This window comes from Chaetodon auriga, chromosome 10 (genome assembly GCF_051107435.1).
Source record: "Chaetodon auriga isolate fChaAug3 chromosome 10, fChaAug3.hap1, whole genome shotgun sequence".
Classification (NCBI taxonomy): domain Eukaryota; kingdom Metazoa; phylum Chordata; class Actinopteri; order Chaetodontiformes; family Chaetodontidae; genus Chaetodon; species Chaetodon auriga.
Genome location: NC_135083.1, coordinates 5346149 through 5365796, shown reverse-complemented (window position 1 = coordinate 5365796; position 19648 = coordinate 5346149). Strand labels below are relative to the sequence as shown.

At 40.6% G+C, this 19648-nt stretch overlaps 2 protein-coding genes across 2 annotated transcripts; one reads left to right on the top strand and one right to left on the bottom strand.

Annotated features, from left to right (window-relative positions):
* The first annotated feature begins 4473 nt into the window (after nucleotides 1-4473).
* ormdl2 (ORMDL sphingolipid biosynthesis regulator 2) lies at nucleotides 4474-9231 on the top strand. Its single transcript, XM_076740032.1, has 4 exons — nucleotides 4474-4564; nucleotides 5847-6020; nucleotides 6383-6534; nucleotides 8538-9231. The coding sequence occupies exons 2-4, from the start codon at nucleotides 5847-5849 to the stop codon at nucleotides 8671-8673; spliced, it is 462 nt and encodes a 153-aa protein (XP_076596147.1). The 5' UTR covers nucleotides 4474-4564; the 3' UTR covers nucleotides 8674-9231.
* Nucleotides 9232-11164: 1933 nt separating this feature from the next.
* nemp1 (nuclear envelope integral membrane protein 1) lies at nucleotides 11165-17221 on the bottom strand. The gene is made up of 9 exons (XM_076741419.1): nucleotides 17052-17221; nucleotides 15637-15758; nucleotides 15223-15439; nucleotides 15070-15142; nucleotides 14895-14988; nucleotides 14681-14795; nucleotides 13898-14123; nucleotides 13328-13504; nucleotides 11165-11996 (listed from the first exon to the last, which is right to left on the bottom strand). Exons 1-9 carry the CDS (start codon nucleotides 17158-17160, stop codon nucleotides 11840-11842), a joined length of 1290 nt encoding a protein of 429 aa, XP_076597534.1. The 5' UTR covers nucleotides 17161-17221; the 3' UTR covers nucleotides 11165-11839.
* Between the last annotated feature and the right edge of the window lie 2427 nt (nucleotides 17222-19648).

The following is a 19648-nucleotide window of genomic DNA, read 5'->3' as shown; positions in this document are numbered from 1 at the left end:
ACCAAGACATGAGCAGATGCGTGAATTCCAGGGCAGGGATGGATCACCAGAAGGTAAGCTGGCTCGACTGAAATACGGGTCTTAAGAAGTCCAACACGACAAGGGTCTATTTCCATCAGCCTCGGATGTCTGATTCAGTGAAGCGTTACATCTTGTTGTCTCAGATTAAAATTGAACAAAAGGTTCACGTTATTTTCTGATTCTGCAGGACACCAGCCATGAGGAGACTCAGCCCGTCGCTCGCTGGCAGGAGGATCTGCTGTGCCACTACACCATGGACAGACTCTTCTCCTTCTCCATCCTCACCGCGCGTGTCTTTGCTGTTGGTGATCCGGCTCACCACACGGAGAGCTCAGCTCAGAAATGCATGTAGAGCATGAGATGTCACGGTGTGCCGCTGACGTGCAGCTGTGAATCGAACGATGATCCTTTTTCTTGATCACATTGATCGCTCTTGTACAGCCTTCGGTGGCTGATCATGTATCTGCAGCAGTATTTCCAGTCTTTTTCTCCCATGTATACATGCAATGTATTTCCTATGGAATTATTATCAAACATATTTATAAATCATATTTATTGTATTTATTAGTGATATTTATTGAAATCACTGTGTTATTGTCTTTATCTCTATGTATGCAGAATGAATACAATCATAATAAACAATATTACTTTCATCATCATATGTGTTGTGGCTCATAAATGATGTCATAATATGCTTTGTGTCGATTGTTCCTTCCACCGAAATCAATGTTTCCTCATTAAGGAAATATTTGCTCATTAAGTTTTAGGAAGTTACCCTGCTCTCCTCTTTTCTATGGATGAATTTCCAAAACAACACCCAGACAAGCGTGCTGAGATAAGGAGGAAGCTGTGCTTTCCTGAAAGATTCCTGCTGCACGGCTTCCTGCATACTTCCTCCTCATCGGCGTGTTTAACACAGTGCTCACTTGAGTTCCCTCATGCTGATGATGCAACGCTCATCCAGTGGTACTTCATAGCAAAAAGGAAGGTGTCATGTTCAAAGGGGAAGAGGAAGCAGCGGTGAGCTCAGCCTAAAGGTACCAGATTTCTCAACATGGAGGTTTGCCTGAGTGACTTAACACCCAGAACTCATTCAAACTCCCATCACTCACAGGAATCCTGTCTTTAAAGGTAAAAAAAAATAGGGAACTGATTTAGCACTTGACCTAAAAACATATTTCCAGCGTGCTTTAGAAGGGAGGTGAGGGAATATGATGAAATAAGATGCACAAACAAAAAGGAAATAAATGCATTGATAAAAAGCAAAAGAAGGAACAACACAAGAGCAACAGTAAAGATGGACAAGTGGCTGTGCGAGGATGTGATGCTCACTGTAAAGAAAATCAAACTGTGGAGGTTTCACATTTGTTTCTGGTGTTTACGGTCATGGTGACATCAATGCAGTGTAGTAATTAACCAGAATAAAGATCTTCGGCAACCTTTACGGAAGGGTTCATTGTGTTGAGGGCATGAAAAGTGATGTGCATGGCAGTGTGACTGTACACGACCTTGTTGTGTGAGAACAATGCAAGCAGGAAGGTCAGCATGTTACAGTGAGTCAGATTTTATACCACATAAAGTGCTGCACGAGCAACTACGTGAAATTTGGAAATTTTAACCTGCTGATGCAAGTAGATAAACAGTTAAGGACCATTGAAGACAGTTCACAAAACAAGCTAAACTAAAGGCCCATAAATATAAACATAGAAATATAAAATAATTACAAGTAAAAGTGTTTTAATTAATGACTAAATTAATAAATCACACAGTGAACAAAGTTCCTCATGATGTCCCCTACATCTAATTTCTGGGTCATGTGAAATGTGTGTTTTGCATCACTTCCTTGTATTATTTCTCTGCACACCGGTCATGCTACCAGGAAGTAATCTGCTCTGAGTAACAGTTTTGGAGTTTTGTTTTCATTCCTTGTGCATCGGTCTATCAGTCAGTTCCCTCAGCATATTCTAAATAATTCATTTCCATGACTTTTCTGTTTACTGTGAGTCACTGCTGTTTACCACAAAAACCTGCCTAGATGTTTCTCAGGTTGAATTTGTTCATAGCAACCGACATCATTTCATTTGTGGGCTCCACAGTGACGATCTACACGGCTCCACCGCGTTTCCCTGCTGGCTATGAAGTGTGATGTTCAGGTGTAGAACGCTTTGCTTTGCCTGTTTGAGCCACGCAGGAGGAAAAGATGGTGCCAGAGTTTTCCCGATGCACAAACTAACATTCAGTCTAGTGGTCGGGTGTTTACAGCATTCAGTGACAGCTGCCCTGTTAATATCTCTGTTTGTATTGGGCCATTTTGTACAAGGCTGTAAATCAGCTCAGCTTCATGGCAGTACTGCATTAACTGGATAATCCAAAAGCAATATACATTCCCATCTTGTTACTCCTTCCACTAAGTTTTCAAGAAAGAGCTACACATCATAATATATCAATATTATGAATATATTAATATAAATAAGCCCTGCATTAAAAATTCAAGTTAAAGTATGTAAGTAATTTGAACAAAATGTACAGAAAGTATCAAAAATGAATGCACTCATTATGCAGAAAACCCTTTTTCAGAATCTTATTTTATGCACTTGTGTATTTTGCATGTTGTATTATTGGATTAATTTTGCTAATGTGCTAATGTGTAAGAAGTCTTTAAATGTTGTAAGTGGTTGAGGTGAAACTAATTTTTGTTACTTTCTGTACTTTTGGGTACTTAACTCTATCTTATTCCATAAACTGTTCATCTTCATAGTTCTCAGTCTCAACTCAAGGCCCATAAATATACTGGCTACACATCCATACAAAGATAAAATGTCCATGTGAAAATGTGTCAATGAATGACTGAGTCAGCAAGCTAAAGTCCCTCAGGATGTCCTGCACATCTAATCCATGTGTATTATTACATCACTTCCTCATTTGATCTCTCTACACACAGTTCACACTACTGGGAAGCTCTCTGCCGCGCGTGCAGCTAATAACCTTCATCCTACTTTATGACTCAAAAACTGTTTGTATATATCAACCGCATATGCAAAGTAAGGAGTATCTACAGATGTAAAAATGAACATAGTGGAGTAAACAACACAATATTTGCATCTGAAATGCAGTGGAGCTGAAGCATAGCCGGACTAACCTGTTAGAGGCCCCTGGGGCAAAAACATGCTGTTACTGACCCCACACCTTCTGCCCTCTGTGCAAAGTGTATGCACCGTCACCTCGAAGGTCCCATTAGGTGCAGCCAGTACTCCTACTCCAATGATTCTGTTAGTTTGTGGTAATTTAATCAAACAAAACTTTATTTAGGAATTGAGTCAGGGCAACAAAGTCAGCCGGTGATGCAGGATTTGCCTCAGTTGATAATATATTTTGGTGGTGCAAATCTAATGTTTCTAATGGCATGAAATTGAAATAGCAGGTAAAACACAAATACTGTACTGGTGAAAGGCTGGCTTCATTTTTCGTTTTTCTTATCGTCAACGAATCCACTTAGAAGACCAAAACAAACAACGTGTTAATCCGTCCCTCAGTGCTTTCCAACTTCCTCAGCCTGTCGCACTCACCCTCAAGCCAAATGATTCCGACTGAAGACGTAAATCTTTGAAAATGGCTCACAGATACACGTTTTCGTCTTTGAAAAAGGCTCAGGAATTTCCCCAAAACAGCTGGGCACTGTTTAGCAAACATTACTCAGACTGGAGCAAACAGTAGATTTGATCAGGACTATTTGGTGATTTAGTGGATATTCACTGCAGCAGCGGGATGGTGCACATGTTCACTGTCACCAAGTACAGCTTCATTGATTTGTTTTAATGGTTTTTGGACAACATTGAAGCTTTGTGGCAAAGAGGGAGGCTACATCAAGCTTCGCCTACATGCTCAATAGCCTTCTTAGTATGATGTACAGTAGGAATATGAAAACTACAGAGTTATCACCAGACTTATCCATCAAGTACTTTCCACCATTTCTTTCAAACCACTTTTACAGGCCTGCCAATGCCAAAGCCCCCTACAGTCCAGGCTGTTGACATGATGTTTGCAGTGCATTTTTAGTTGTAAACTGTATCATTTTTGAACTTTTAAATTTAAATTTAATTTAAATTTAATACTGCTTGTCTAATAATTTGGTTGTTATCATGTCTATACCACATTTAAGAGGATTGAACATTCTGTCCAGTGAAACTCCACCTGAGGAGCAAACTGAACAGGTCAACAGGTGCAAAGCATCTGAAAGCTGAAGTGAAAGCCGCAGGCTGTCGTGTAAACACTCATCCCTTTATACCCTGTTTTCGTGATGACATTTAGCAGCACCATGGGAATTGATGGTGATATTAAACTATGGTTCACAGTGTGAGAAGTTGAGGTCCTGGGAATTTGTTGGAAGGCAGCAGCCCCCCGATCACCTGCCGTCAGTTGGGACAGGAGGCCACAGGCTGCAGCTTCGACAGATGCCTGCCGCAGCACAACCAGCCCGAGCCTAGCGAAGGCGGGGTTAAAGAAAAACAAGGAATTTCCTGGTGAGCAACGACAACACAGGAAGGTAAAGTTTTGCTCCGTTGAAATGTAAAGCTGTAAACCTCGAAATGCCGCCTGGGCGAGGTGAATGTGTCGCAGTTAAACGGAAGCTGTAACCCCCATCAGTAGTCTCTTGTAGTGTGTCACTGTTACTTCATGATTAACGTAACTTTGAAGTAGCGTTAGCTTGTTAACCTGTAGATAGCAGCTCGACTGTTAGCTAGCTAACGTTACGTTATCTACCGTTAACTGTTAAGCTGAAGTTAAAAAGTCTGGGCGCTGTGTGAACGGTTACTGTCGTGTTACTTTAGGATAATACACAGTTGGCCGTTATTGCGATTTAATTGTAGCTTTTTGCTCTGGCTAGTGTTTGAATGCTGCGGCTACATGTAGCTGAGTGACTGAGTGACCGGGGAGCCGTGTGAGGGGATGGTGCGCTTGTTTAGGCAATGAGAACAGTTCAGTTGGGCGGAGACTTTTTCCCTAGAGTTGTTATAGCATTTTTTCACGTTTTCGATTACCATAAAATAGTGCAAAATGTCTGTCGCAAGATCCCTTCAAATGGGTACTTTTGTCTGAGCAAATGCCCTGCAGATATTAAACATTTGCAGAAATTAGGAAATTTTCTCATTTGAAAAGCTGGACTAGTACAGTACTAGTCCTAATACAGTGTTTTTGCATGATAAATGACTTACCCAATCAAACCATTATAGCAGCTGCTATTAATTAGTTTTCTGTTGTGTATGAATACACTTTGATCAGACGACCGATTGTTTCCACCCGAGCCCACATAAATGTAACAGTTGCAGAGGTCTAATCATTTAGCACTTACAAAGGAGCAAAACAAAACAGATTCATTAACTAGCATTAGCATTAATTTATAGTGACAACTAGTTCAATAAGAACACAAATGTACAGAAAGTAACTGAAGTACATGTATGTGTGTTTATATCAAGTAATGATTAATCTCTGTGAAAGTAATTGATAATCAGTGATTTGTCGATTAATCAATATCCAGAGTTGTGATGATTTGCTGCTTTTGTCTTATGTGATAATAAGCTGAATTTGAAAAGATGACATTGTCTGACATTTGATAACAGATCAGACAATAACTGATAGTAATTTGGTGGGTTATTTGACCATGTAAATCCTAATTAGTTGCAGCCTGAGGATTTATCAATGAAAAACATGACAAAAAACCTCTGGCGGTCGATCTTTCAGCAGATCAGTCTGTGCGTGCCTCTTCAAATGTCAGGCTCTTGTTTTCAGCATCCTGAACTCTTACATTTTGTTTCTCTGTGTCTCAGATGAATGTGGGCGTAGCTCACAGCGAGGTGAACCCCAACACGAGGGTGATGAACAGCAGAGGAATATGGCTGACCTACCTGCTGCTCACCGTCGTGCTGCACATCGTCCTGCTCAGCATTCCTTTCTTCACTGTGCCGCTCGTCTGGACCCTGACCAATGTCATCCACAACCTGGTGAGTTAAAATGAGCCTCTGGAACATCTCTGGTGTATTAAAATGCATGTGTTAAATATGAAACTACATAAAAATCAAAACACATCACAATGACTTTTCTCAAGTAAGACTGTTTTTGGCAGTCGTCTGAGGCTGTTCACAGTTTTCTCAGACATCAGGGTGTCACTTCACTGTGTGTACATTCTCAAGGGTGAAACTGAAAAATGAAGCTACAGCCTGGAGATACTTAGCTTATCTTAACTTAGTTTAGCACAAATACAGGAAACAGGGGGAACCAGCTAACCTGGATCCAGTCAAAGGTTAAAAAAGCTTTGTGACTAATGGTAGTTGTCTGTCCCCTCTGTGTGGTTTGTCCTGTCCAGGTGATGTACCTGTTTCTACACACAGTGAAGGGCACTCCGTTTGAGACACCAGACCAAGGCAAAGCTCGTCTGCTCACGCACTGGGAACAGATGGACTACGGTGTCCAGTTCACATCTTCGCGCAAATTCCTCACTATCTCACCAATTGTTCTGTGAGTATGTTTGCAGCTCGTGTTGAGAAGTCATCTGCACTGCTGGACGGTTTGCTGGGGCCTCTCTAAAAACTTGGTATTTCACCCAGGGGCGGTGCCTTACAGTTGTGTGCGGCTGATGCGCCTTCTTGTCAGCTGGTTGACCTTTTAAACCAGCAAAACTGGAAAATAAATATTTGTTTATTAACTTAATCTTCACCTTAACCCCAAGATGAAACCTTCAGCAGAAATCATGTTTAATTGCAATTTAAGGCAGAAATTATTCTTTTTTTCCTTTATAATCTAAATCTAAATTCTCAAATTGACCACCATAACATTAAAAAATGGAAAATCTACACGACTGATTAGTGCTAAAATATGTTGACATTTAGATGAACCAAACTATGTTCAGCAACAGAAATCTGCTCAGGTGAGGGATCCTCTTTCTGTTATCGCTGTAGTGTTGTGCATCACCTCAGCCTGTTTGCCTCATCTTCTGGGTTTTCTGCCAGATTTACTATTTTAACCCAAACTATGATTTTTCATTCAAACCAAAATAATAAGTCTAAAAATGAAAAATCAACATTGAGGACTCAGACTCCAGTCTCCTGGATGAAGTGTTTGACCCATTCATCCACCATGACCTGCTACCTACTTGGACTTCATCCCTCTTTTTTTCTTTGTCACCTGACTTCCCAAAAGCTTTCTGGCAGAAAGCCCTGAAGGCAAACTGGCCAAACACGCTAACAAGGCCAACTACCAATTTCCATGTGCGTCGCTACGATACCAGATAAACAAATTATTGGAAAAGTCACGGAGCTCGCCGTCCTGCAAAACCACGCCTATCCGTGTGGAAGTTCTTAGGGAGTCCCCGGTTTGCAGTTTCTCTTTCACTATGATGGCTTAATCAGCGTGTAGTTATGTGGGGAGGTCGCTGCAGTGGGTCTGTTTTCCACCCACCTGTTCTGGCTGTTGGGAATCCTCTGGCCTTCTTTTTGGACTTAGCTTCCGGCTAATTCACCTGCCTTCAGTTCTCACGCAGATTTACTTCTTAAAAAAAGTTGGCGTCTCATGTCAAACCAGCAACCACTGATTTTTTTTTTTGTCTGAAATGACGACTGCTGCTAGCATATCTTATCACCTTCAGCTAGCTAGTTAATTAAGCTAAGGTTAGCATCATGATTTGATTAAAATGCTGTCTCTGGCTGACAATCAAAGGTCTCCAGCTGACTCATTCTGAAACAAGGATCCTTTAAAGGGGTCTTAAATATGCACTGGATGGACACACACGTCTGTGATATCGTGCTAATGCTGCATGTCCCGGGAAAAATATTCTTAGCCATTTCTGCAGTATCGCTTGACAAACTGCACTGCAGTGTCAGTCCATCACTTTGGTCCACAGTGAAATATCTCAACAACTAATTCATCCCCTACACGAGTGAAACATGAGGCTGTTTAAAGGTAACCTGTAGAGTTTGTCACCTCTAGTAGTGCTATGGAGCAGTTTTCCTTTGAGTGCGTCCCCATTTCTTTTTTTGTTTGTTTGTTTTGTGCACACAGGTTACACACAGTCTTTCCAATGGTGTCACATGATTCCACTGTGGTCATCATGTGCCAAGATTTGCAGGAATGCGTTGACAGAGGCCGGGAAATAACATCTGCTTGCTAGTAAACATGGATGTAAAAGATCTTTTCATGTGTTTTATGAGGAAGGAAAAGCATTCAGTGTATTTGTCAGACCTCGAGGATAAACAGTGTTTTAGTGAGTAAGACTGAGTTTAAACATAACTTTTGTTTGTTGACACGTTTCTTAACCTCACCAATCAGAGAAGCGTCACAGAAACAGAAAAAGCACCAAATATTTAGCAGAGTAACATCCTGTGAGGTGACGTTTGTGTGATTGCTTCTTGGGTTTATTTTCACTTTCATGTTAAACTCAGTGTTAGTCGTGTCTGTATTTTGGTGATAAGACTGACATCTAAATGTTGATTGTGATGTGTTCTGATGCTGTTCTCTCTCTGCAGGTACATTCTGGCCAGTTTCTACACAAAATACGATGCCACACATTTCCTAATCAACACGAGCTCCCTCCTTAGTGTCCTCCTCCCAAAGTTGCCTCAGTTTCACGGAGTACGAATATTTGGGATCAACAAATACTGACAGAACTGACTAAACACTGGATTTTAACCACCAACACTGGACTTGTAGTTTTCTGTTTCTGCTGAACTATTTTTATGTTTAGAGTTCGAGGAGAAGACAACCAGTCCGATCTGTCTTAACTGTACACACTGTGTGGAGTAATATACGAAACGTGCAGTTTGTGCTGCCTCTTGGAGCTTGAAAAAAAAAAAAAAAAGGTGAAAGTACCACTGCTGTTTCATGAAAGTCATTTTTTTTCTTACTGACCTGATGTATGTTTATCAAAAGCCAGCCTTGGCTTCAGGAAAGAGCACATTTGAACTGCACTGCTTCCGAATGTAATGTTTCTGCATCAATTTAAAAATGTCATCTCCCTCTGTGTCGGCTTTTCTGTTGGAAACTGCACGTCTGTAAAACTGAATTCATTGTGGCAGTTTGGTTCATGTTCCAGTAACACTTGCACAGGTTTCCATTGTTTTTCATGTTAGTTTTTTTCTTGAGTTACTGTGAAGGATTTTCGTGCAGCATGCATTTACAGGCCTACAATAAACACTGCAGTCTTTGCTTTGCTGTTACACACATCATCATGTAATGTACTGTTTGATTTAACAGCTGGATGTCTTTCCCCCCTCATAAAATGAGCAGCGAGCGCTCCACGGCGGGTACACGTGGCTGTCTTATCATTACTGCACGGTCGAGTAGAAACATCCTTTTGTGTGGAGGTTTGTAAGAATCAGTTCATCAAATGTGGGCCAGTTTGCAAGCTGTGGGGAAATCCAGACTCTTAACATGAAGCCACCATGGGGGGCTGTCACAGTGTTTGCAATCATGCTCATAGATCCAAGGGATTCCCCCCCTCCGCGTGTGATGTGGTCGCGTTTGCATCGCAGTGAGGTTTCCCTGTTAGTGACGCATGTTTTGGGGAAGTAATTCTTAGGAACTGTAGCAGCATGTGAATGTGATTGTGCCAGCCTGAGCCTGGGAAAGATGCAAATAACGCCGGCAGTGTCAGGCGTTTCACACATGCTGTGTGACCATTTGCAGCATTTGATATCGGGGTGTTCCCTGCTTTCAAATGCTGCGAGGACAGTCGCATTAATGTAAAGAAGCCAGTGCCGATGTGCAGAGGGCAGGTTGGCTAAATGTCATCAGATAGGCCCACTGAAACTAACAAGTGGAAGAAACAGGATGAATACATAGGTTTTTTCTCCAACATATACCGAAAGCTACCTGATTTAAGATAACGCTATCTGGCTTGAACAGCTAATTTGGTCGTCCACTGCAGTTTTTCCCAGTTCTGCTTCCACTTTTAATCTAATGTGACCTCTTGGTGAGAGGTGTTAGATATATGCTCTATATTTAAAACGGAGGTGTGGCATGTGTAGTGCATGCTAGTCATCACTTTGTATTGATTTTAACTTTTGAACCATGAAAGATATACCAAAGGTGATGTCGCATGCAGAGTAGATATAACAAAGGTCAGAAATTTCAGCCTGGCTGCAGATGGTAGAACTTTCTGAGACTTCTTAGAAAAAAGGGTCGTATTTTCAGGGAAGATTTAAAGATGCAACAGGGGCCCAAACGCCAGGAAAACCAAGAAAAATCACTCGGGGGACCGGGGCTTTTTAAAGCAAAATGCCGTTTCATTTGTGATTCTAGGTAACTGAGGGAAAACAAAAGATGCCATTCATAACGCTGACTTTGAGTGATTCATTTCCCAAATGTGCACATTCAAACTGTACACGGCAGCACTTAAAATAAAATTTAGCTTCTGCACCAACAGGTGCTTGAAACAGTTCACCCCTCTGCTGTCTGTCAAGAGGAAATTCCACCGGTCAAGACTGATAAAAAGTTTGTTTTTGTACCGAAAGTGGAAACTATTAGTTGCAGCCATAGATAGAAATCTTAAATCCATGAAGAAATCTTTTGGTGGAAATATTCAGATATTTTACTTACTAAGTAAATGTAGCAGTACAATAAAATCAAGTACTGCATTGAAAATGCTACTCATGCATAAGTACAGAAATATTAGCAGCTAAACGTACTTAATAGTACCAAAAGTAAAAGTTAGGCAGCAGAATGGACCTAGTCAGTGAGGTATTTCTGTATTATTGTAAGATATGCGTTGCAGTAAAGCTACTTTGAACTACTTACATACTGTCGGCTTGTTGTATATAATAATGCACCATTTTTTTTTTAAATTCTACATTTTGTATGGAAAACCTTGATCTGTAAAATAGCTGAGTCCAATATTTCCCTCTGAAATGTGGTGGAATGGAAGTAGACAGGGGCATAAAGCAAAAGTACAAACAAGTACAAGTACCTAGTACTTAGTTGCTTTCCACCACTGAAGAAATCCTAGTTTGGTGAGGGCTAAAGCGCCCATTGAAAAATAAAACCTGTTATTTGGCTTCAAATGCGTCACATAATCAAAGCCATGTGAGCACGTTATTAACGCTTTGCCTCTGTTAAGATCTAATCTCATACAATGACGCTCATGCACGTCAGAGCTCAAGTATATTTTTTTTATTCAAAATAATTTGGGACACTTCCACTGAATTAAGTTCATTAAAATGAAAATAGTGAAATACAAGCTTGACCAAACTTTTTCCTCCCTGAGCAGAAAGCTAGAAAAATAACGACCACTCCATCATGCTGCTGCTCAGACAGGTGAGAACTCATCACGTGATGTGCTGCACATGTAACCTGGATGCTCTCACTGCCGTTGATCGCAGCCAATTTGAGCCTAAAGGCTGTGAGCGCAATAAGTTTTGAAAATTAAAACGGAACATATTCTCTAAGACGCGACTACAGACAACACAAAGTATAATCACACAGTAACAGTTCACTTGCTTTGACCTCCAACAGGTCTAACAGAAGCCTTTGTTCCCTAAAAAAGAAGAGATCTGGCTTTAGTGCACAGTCTTAGACACTACATCGCTTTGCCGTTTGTTAAGCTAATTACAGATCAGACCACACTGGCCTCCCTGTGACTGTCAGTGATCTTTTGTTGAAAGCTGGGACACGTGTGGCTCTTGAGACTGAAAAGACAATCCAGGTTTTTCTTAATCCAGCCTCCACAGTAATCGCTGGATCACTCTGCACAGGAGCCACGGAGAACTGTCTCTGCTCACCTCTCTGAAAGGCAGTAATAACCGTCTGTGTACGTATCCAACATGGTGCCGTCTCACTCTGGCTTCATCGTAGGCTTCATGTCATCCTCCTCGTCGTCCGTGTCGAAAAATTCATCCTCAAAAAAAGATCCCCCAAAACCGTATTCCTGCACGTGGACGGACACCTCATTTGGCATCAGGTGGGGGGACCCTTCGATGAAATCAGCAAACCTGTGGATTAGAGTGACAATATAATCAACATCAGTGTTAAACAGCACACCAAACACACTGGTATTAATGATTACCTACGTACTACACATGCAACTTAAAGCTGGAGTAGGTCATGTATTTCCTGGCTGTCTACCTACACACATGCCTACCTGCACGCACTCTGCTGCACACTCACTGCACATGACCAGAGTCTCCACAAAGCTTGGCAGACACATCGCTAAAGCTACAGCGAGTAGTCACTCAAGACTGGCAGAGAGAGTGCAGCCAAAATTTCTCAACGTGCCAGCTTGATATCTGTGAGGGCTAACAATAGCCGTGTTCGTTCATTTATGGCAACCTGAGCCGTTTTCTTACATGTGAATGAGACAAGACGTAGCTGGAGAGGAGTTAGCGCTGTCAGGCAATGCGTGTTCATGTGTTCTGGAGGTTCAGGCTATGAAGGGAGGGGAACAGGATTTTTTTATGTTATACTTTTTAAATCTATCTTATTCTTGCTGGTTTCTCCAAAATTACCAACTCCAGCTTTAAGGTTTGCATTTGGCCACACTTCAGTGAAACGCTGTCCCGAAACATGATCCTACTGGTAAAGTGTGAGTATTTTGTATTTTGGATAGATTCATATACCTTCAATCACAAATGTGCAGACACAGCTTGCTCAAGATAGTTGATCAATAACTGCACAAACATCAAATGTGACCTGTTCAATAATTTAACAATAATTAATGACTCAAGTAAGAAATATTCACCTTATCTCAGCCCCGACAAGTCAGTCACACTACTGAAAATAGCATCAATAAAGGATTAATACTTCAATTATTGCATCATTATTGGAATTTCCCCTCATGGGACAAATAAAGGAATATTGAATTGAATTGAATCATCACTCGCGTTTACTCGTGTAATACAAAATTCTTTAGTATCACCCACTTTTACTGGACACACCTAAATCATCACCAGTGCAGCCATTTGGTTTCCCACGATTAGTTAAACAGAGTTCATCTGTCAAGGGGTTTCAGTGGGTTGCAGCATAAATACACCTGTACTGTACCTGGAAGGTCCAACTTTTGGTAAGTCAGTATTGTGGCAAAACCTGCACCGTCTGTGGTTTCATCTTTTTCTGTTGCTCATTGTAAAAAAAAGCCACATTTAATCTACTCTGATTCAATGCGGTGGGGCAATAAAACATGAAACTTCCAGGGGAGTGAATAGTTTTTACAGTACTCAAACACAATTAAATGATCTCTTGATGGAAATACACTGCTGAGCTGTTAGCCAGTCCCAAATCTAAGTTCACGTGCATTTGTCTATTGTTGGCTTATCACACTAGCCACCTTTTCGGAGACTGAAGCCTGGACACTGCCTTCCACGGGCTGAACTCTGGGCTGTTACAGTGCTTCCTTAGCTCCTCCAGTGCTCGCTTAGTCTCCTCCTCTCCCTCCTTCTGATACTCCTCCTCAGTCAACAGGCGACGTGGCTCAGGCTTCCAGCGAACATACCGTCTGATTTTCCTGTACAACACAGCAAGAAAGAAAGAAAAATTATCAGAAATTAATATGAGGATTGGTTCTCAATCTAATGTAGGCCTTTATATCGCAGCTCTGAGCTACAGTAGTTCAAGCGATGTCAATTTGGAAAAAGCAGACAACATGTACGACATTCCAAAGAACAAATGACTCTTAAAATACAGTGAAGCTTATCAAATCACTTTGTGCAGTATCAAAAACGCTTACACACAATAAAGGAAATAAAGGTGTGACACTCTCATTTACAACCACAGAGTAACTTTATACTGCATGAGGGAACAGGAACACCATACAGTACAAACTGTTTTTAAGCTGACTTTCAGTTTAATATAGCACTGTACTCTTACGCCACCTTCTGTCCGCTCTGTAAACACTCACCTCCATACAGCAACCACCAGAATGACGGGGTACTCCAGATTTTTGGAGAACAACGCTGCGAAGATGATGGCGAAGGCAACGTGCTGAATTTGAATCCCTAAATAAATCAGGAGCAGGCCAAACAGCTGCAGCGTCCACGACAAGATGTTAATGCTCTTTTCATCCACCAGAGGACCGTAACGGTAACAGACAGCAAAACTGATGAATCCCACCACTGCTACATAACCTGCCAAAAACACCAGAACAGAAGAATTGTTTTCAGACAGTGTTTCAGAGGAGCTAACCAGTGTAGTTATTCAACAGGAACTCTGCGGACTTCCCGTGCCCACAGATCCTTCAAAGCTTCTGGTGTAGCTCCGTTAGATCCTGGTGATAGGAGTTATGTGTCATGCATTGCACTTACTTCTTGATTGTTGTGGAGCACTTTATTGTCAAATGTCTGTCTTTAACTGTGGTGACTTTTCTGTTGTGGTTGTACTTGTCATACAGTCGCCACAGACACAGAGAAATGTTCTGAAAGGATAACAAACAAAGCTAACTGACTAACTACTTAAAAGACCGACTCCTGATTGTGTGCCTTGAGGTTGTAGTCAGGAGACTAATCTGTGTTAAGACCTTTAAGAGACATGTGTATGCTCACTTAAAAATGTGACTCATGTTAAAAGTCTTGTATGCTCAGTGGTCTAAAAATAGCTTTTTAATATACTACAATAAGTGTCTTGCTTTGGTCTGATGTTTCCAATTTAATTCTATATACAGTTTGTGTTTATGAAGGGTCTGTACCTAATGCCACATGCCAGTGTTCTCGCACAATTAGGCTGAGGTTCCTGCAGACCAGCTGGATGGCGTAAACAGAAAACGACCAGCCGCCAACAATCAACACATAAAAAGGGCTTTTCTGGGGGAACAGCAAACACAAAGGGTACAGTCATTAAGCATGCCACCAACGTGATTTGACCAGTAAAATCGTGGATATTTGAGAACAATGAAACCTTACCTTTGGTAAAAAGCGGGCCAAAATGAAAAAGAGGATGATGAGAGAGGCGATCATGCCGGTGCTCATACCAGCAGAGTAGAAGAAAACTTGACTCCTTCATGTAAGCAGAAAAAACGGTCAACACCATGTCTGAGCCTGTTAACTCTTACAATAGATCGTAAGTAAAAACAACTACCTGCTTAGTGAATCTGCAAATATGAACAACAACACTCCAGCGAGGAAGACCAAAAACATATAGATATCAAACTCTGAAAGGAAAAAAACAACATCATCTGTAATATCTGTCAATATCCAGCAAATTCATTGTGTTAATGTGTTTTCCACTTACTACGAAGGTGCTTGATAGTGTATTGAGTTTTGTCTGCAGGATCAATCTTGAAGCACGTCTTCTTGCTGAACAGACTGATGTTAATAGTGGTTTCATTGTGCCGCTCACGCAACAAGCTCTGAAACCAGTTCCAGAAACTGAATCGGTCCAGCTCCTGCAGCTCCTCCTCACCTTCCACAATCTTCACCTTGAATACGTTGGAACTCCACACTTTGACCTGTCAGAAATCATAAGATGTCATGGGCCAAATCAACTGAGTTCACTATAGGATATTGTTAGAACGACGAATTTCATGCAGAGGGGAGGGAGGGAAAGGCAGCGTGTGAAAACAGCACTCCTTCAACATCTAATTATTTTAGGTTTGAGAAAGAGTTTTAACTATGAACTGGATTTGGCACCATTCATGTCACTTACCTGAATCCGTGTCCATGTTTGCCTCCAGGTCGGCACGATATTGTTTTTATAACAGAACCTGTTGGACCCTGACAGGACATACTCCCCTCCATCCTGGAGATCAGTGACTGGATGTTTGTTACCTGGGTTTGATAAGCAGAGGCATGTATGTAAGACAAACCTGTGACGTGAATAACAAATCTGAAAGATATCGCTTTTAGAAAGGCATTCACTTGAAGTATTTGAAGGATAATGCTGGTGTCATTAACTGTTTTCTATATTGTCAATAAATTTCATGAAAAGACCCAAAAGAACAACATTGCCTTAGTCCATCCTTCAATACTTCCTGACTTCCCTACCCTGTATGTAGCACCCAGGCCTATGTCCACAGGTTCCTACTAAAGACGAAAATCTTTAAAAATGGGTTACAAAAACAGTATACTGTTTCATTTTTTAAAAATGCCCACAAAAACTGGGCACTGGAGTTTTTAGCAAACAGTACTAAACCAGGAGTAAACAGTGCATCTCTTAGTGACTACTGAGCACCAGATGTCTATTATTTTGCTGCTGAAAATAGAGTATTTACACCTGCATTATTTGTCTGTATCATTTCATATTTCCTTATACACAGTAGCTGAATGTCTGTTTGTGTTTATGCTCATATATTTATTTATATATTCATTAAACAGAGACCATACAGATAAACATTACGTAGACCTAAACAGTACAACAGATGGAAAATATATATAGGCTGTTTAACTGAAGCTAATTTGTAGCCCCCCTCCTTAAATCCAGGTTAAAAGACCAAACAGTTTGTTTTCTAGCACATCTAGTTTGATATGATGCTTTTAGCCTTGATTATATCCAATAGTGACACAAAATACGACCTCAAAGCGTCAAAGCTGAGTGCATCTATGACAGCCCCAACAAAACACTATATAAGCCTGAACAATTACTTAAAAGAATATTGTGATCTTAACAGATGTAGTGTTGTTGCAAAGTGATTTATTGTGTAGAAATAGGTAGGGTGTAAGCACGCTAATGTTATTGTTCCCTTCACACCGAGCTTCACAGATATGAGACTACTTTCTGTTTCTGCACTGGTCTTTTCATTGGTACGTTACGAACAGCCTGAGGGCGGGGCGGGCTGGTAAACTCGATTACATATATGTTCTCAACTCAACCTAGTACTGCAACATAAATGATTAAATTAAACTACATTTCTCCTGTGTCTATATAGAGAGTGAGAGACTAGCTCGCAGTGACCGGGCTACGAGAGTAAGCGGCACAAAGGGTCGGCATCAAGTAACTTCTGTAACGTTAAAGTATGCACTAAACACAAGCTAACATGAGTTAGCCTGAGCAATCATTCTCGTTTAAAATATGTATCAAATTCATGAAAGTCTCTGTTACTGCTTCGTAACACTGCTTCTTACCCGTTTCCTGGTGTGAGGTTTGAGGTAAACAGGCCAGTAGCACCATGAAAACCATTAATTTAGCACTTGCAGTAATGAAACCGTTTCTCATTTTCATGCATCCCGCCATGATGATAGCACCATATCCCTCCTCTTATGTTTTGTCCCGCCCCTTCCTACTCCGGCAGGTCGGTTGAGTTACAGGCTGCTCAGCCAATCAAAAAGTCATACTCGATGTCGTCATTGTTAGTGGACGTTTAACGTCTCCACAGAGACTGACAGTTGAATTAAACTAATTACTTTACGAATAGATTCATTTTTATTTTACAGTAGGTTTAGATAGACACTTAAAATTTTACGCCTTTTAAGCGAAATTATTTGAATAGTGATATAATTACTTTGGGGGTGAGGTTCTCCGGTATTTCTGCAATTGTGACTGCCACCCTGTAATCAAACGTGAAAATGTGTATTCTTTGCCTGTTATGTGTTTTAAACAAAACGAAACATCCGAGCAAAGCATCATAAACAAGACTTCCTTTAAAAGATTAAAACCTCTATATGTGTTCATTTCATTATTTCATGCTTAAGATAATCTCATGTGACTTGAATTCGTCATTTATTCATTTAAGAGATTGCAGCCCAGATGGAAACTCTAACTAAACTGTGTACCTTTGGTACAAACGAGATCGCCTGTAGTTTGATGTTGGCGGAGTAAGTAAATATAAGGAGAGATATGGGGGCGGTTGAAAGATAAACTATAAAGTTTGTACTTGGATTTGTCCAATGAAAACACAGTGATGTGTGTGAGCATTAGGGCTTAAAGTGAATTTTAAGGTTCCATGGTAAGAAAAATTAACAGTGCTATGTCTGAGGGGTTACGTCTCTGCAGTCTTATACCACCAGATGGCAGTGACCACCCTTTTCTTATTTTCACATGTGATGAAAGACTTTTATGCCCAGTTTTATCTTTGTTTCTTTGGTCTATAAGTCAAACTGACATCCACTTGAAAGACAAAGTATTAAAACAAGGACACAGTTTTGATTGGCAGGCCATCAAATGTTATTATTGAGTGTCATACAGCGCCATCATCAGGTCAAAATTTAAATATGTCTAATGTTTTGGTTTATGACTAAATGCCTGAAAAACTGATGATGTTCCTTTCAGCCTCAGCTGTACTTTATTTTTGTTCCTAACTTGCTAATGTTAGCATGCTAACATGCTAACTACTATGGTGCACAGGGTAAACATTACAACTGTGAAGCATCAGCATGTGGCATTATCATTGTGGGCATGTTGCACTGACACACCACCCTGATTCATAGGCCTACGTGGCGTGCAGCACTGCCATCGGCCAACCTGCTGAACCTCATGACGCTACTGCATTTCAGCAGAGTTATCATTGTGGACCCGCAGTTTACAGAAGGTGAAGCCTTTCAAATCTGCCTGCACCTGCGATGCAGTCAAAGGAGTTATTTAACAGATTGCAGTTAGAGATCAGAGAGTGCTGAAAGTAAAACTGAACCTAAGATATGTGTCAAAGTAATCAATCCCTCATAAACCAGTCAAATGATAATATAGTTACTTTATCACAAACCACATTCAGATCCCGGGTTCACAGTGAATTTTTACATTAAACCAGGTCAAGCTGATATTATCAGTCATCAGATATGCTCAAGGATGTGGAGCAGTCAGATGTTTGTTTTTTGATATGCTTGTGGTACAGATTAAACTGAGAGCAACTGAGATCAGCAATTTGGTCCACTGCACTCAACTTAAGAGCATTAATGTGAGAAAAAAAAAGTTCAGCATGAGTCAGAGGTGATATTATATCATAGAGCACATAATCAATTATGAGAAGGAAAACACTGCTAACGAAGGTTCCCATCTTGATTTTAAATTCAAATATCTTTAATTGTCATTGCACAGGCACAACGAAATTGAGGTTGAACTCTCATATCAGTGCTATTTAAAGGATATAAAAGATACAACAGACACAGGCACATTATAAAAACAATGGAACCATAAAAACTCACTCTGTTCAACCTTTTTTGTCCGTTCATTCTAGGCTATAATATACATTTGGAGGGTAATGATGCTCACTTCGTCAAAATGATGCCCGGCTTAAAAATAAAGCCTGTTTAAAGCGCATTTAAAATGCTTCCTGCGTTTTGACGAAGTTGTGGCTTGAAGACATTGCACAAGGAGAGGTTATTCAGCAGTCTGAGGATGTTACTCAGTGTGTAAAAGAGGAAATATTTGAGGGACGGCGTTTCTTACAGGCAAACCAGTCATTTCCTATGACTGTAACACATCTGAACTACTGTTAATAATGATTCTGTTTTAGTATATTCGAGAATGTGAATAAGTGGAGAGAATCTGGTTTATGATTTATTTATTCTCCTGACCTTTATTTGACTAAGAAGTCCCAGAGATTGAAATCTCTTTTCTGGGGGGACAGCACACCAGCTGCAGTTTAGATAGAAATAAAACACCAGACACAGACAGGGGATACAAACATCAAACATACAATAGGACTAGATTATTACAATGGATTATGATCTATGGATTATCCAAAGTAAAGCAAAAGAGGAACGGCTTTTTCCCCAGCTCAGTGCAA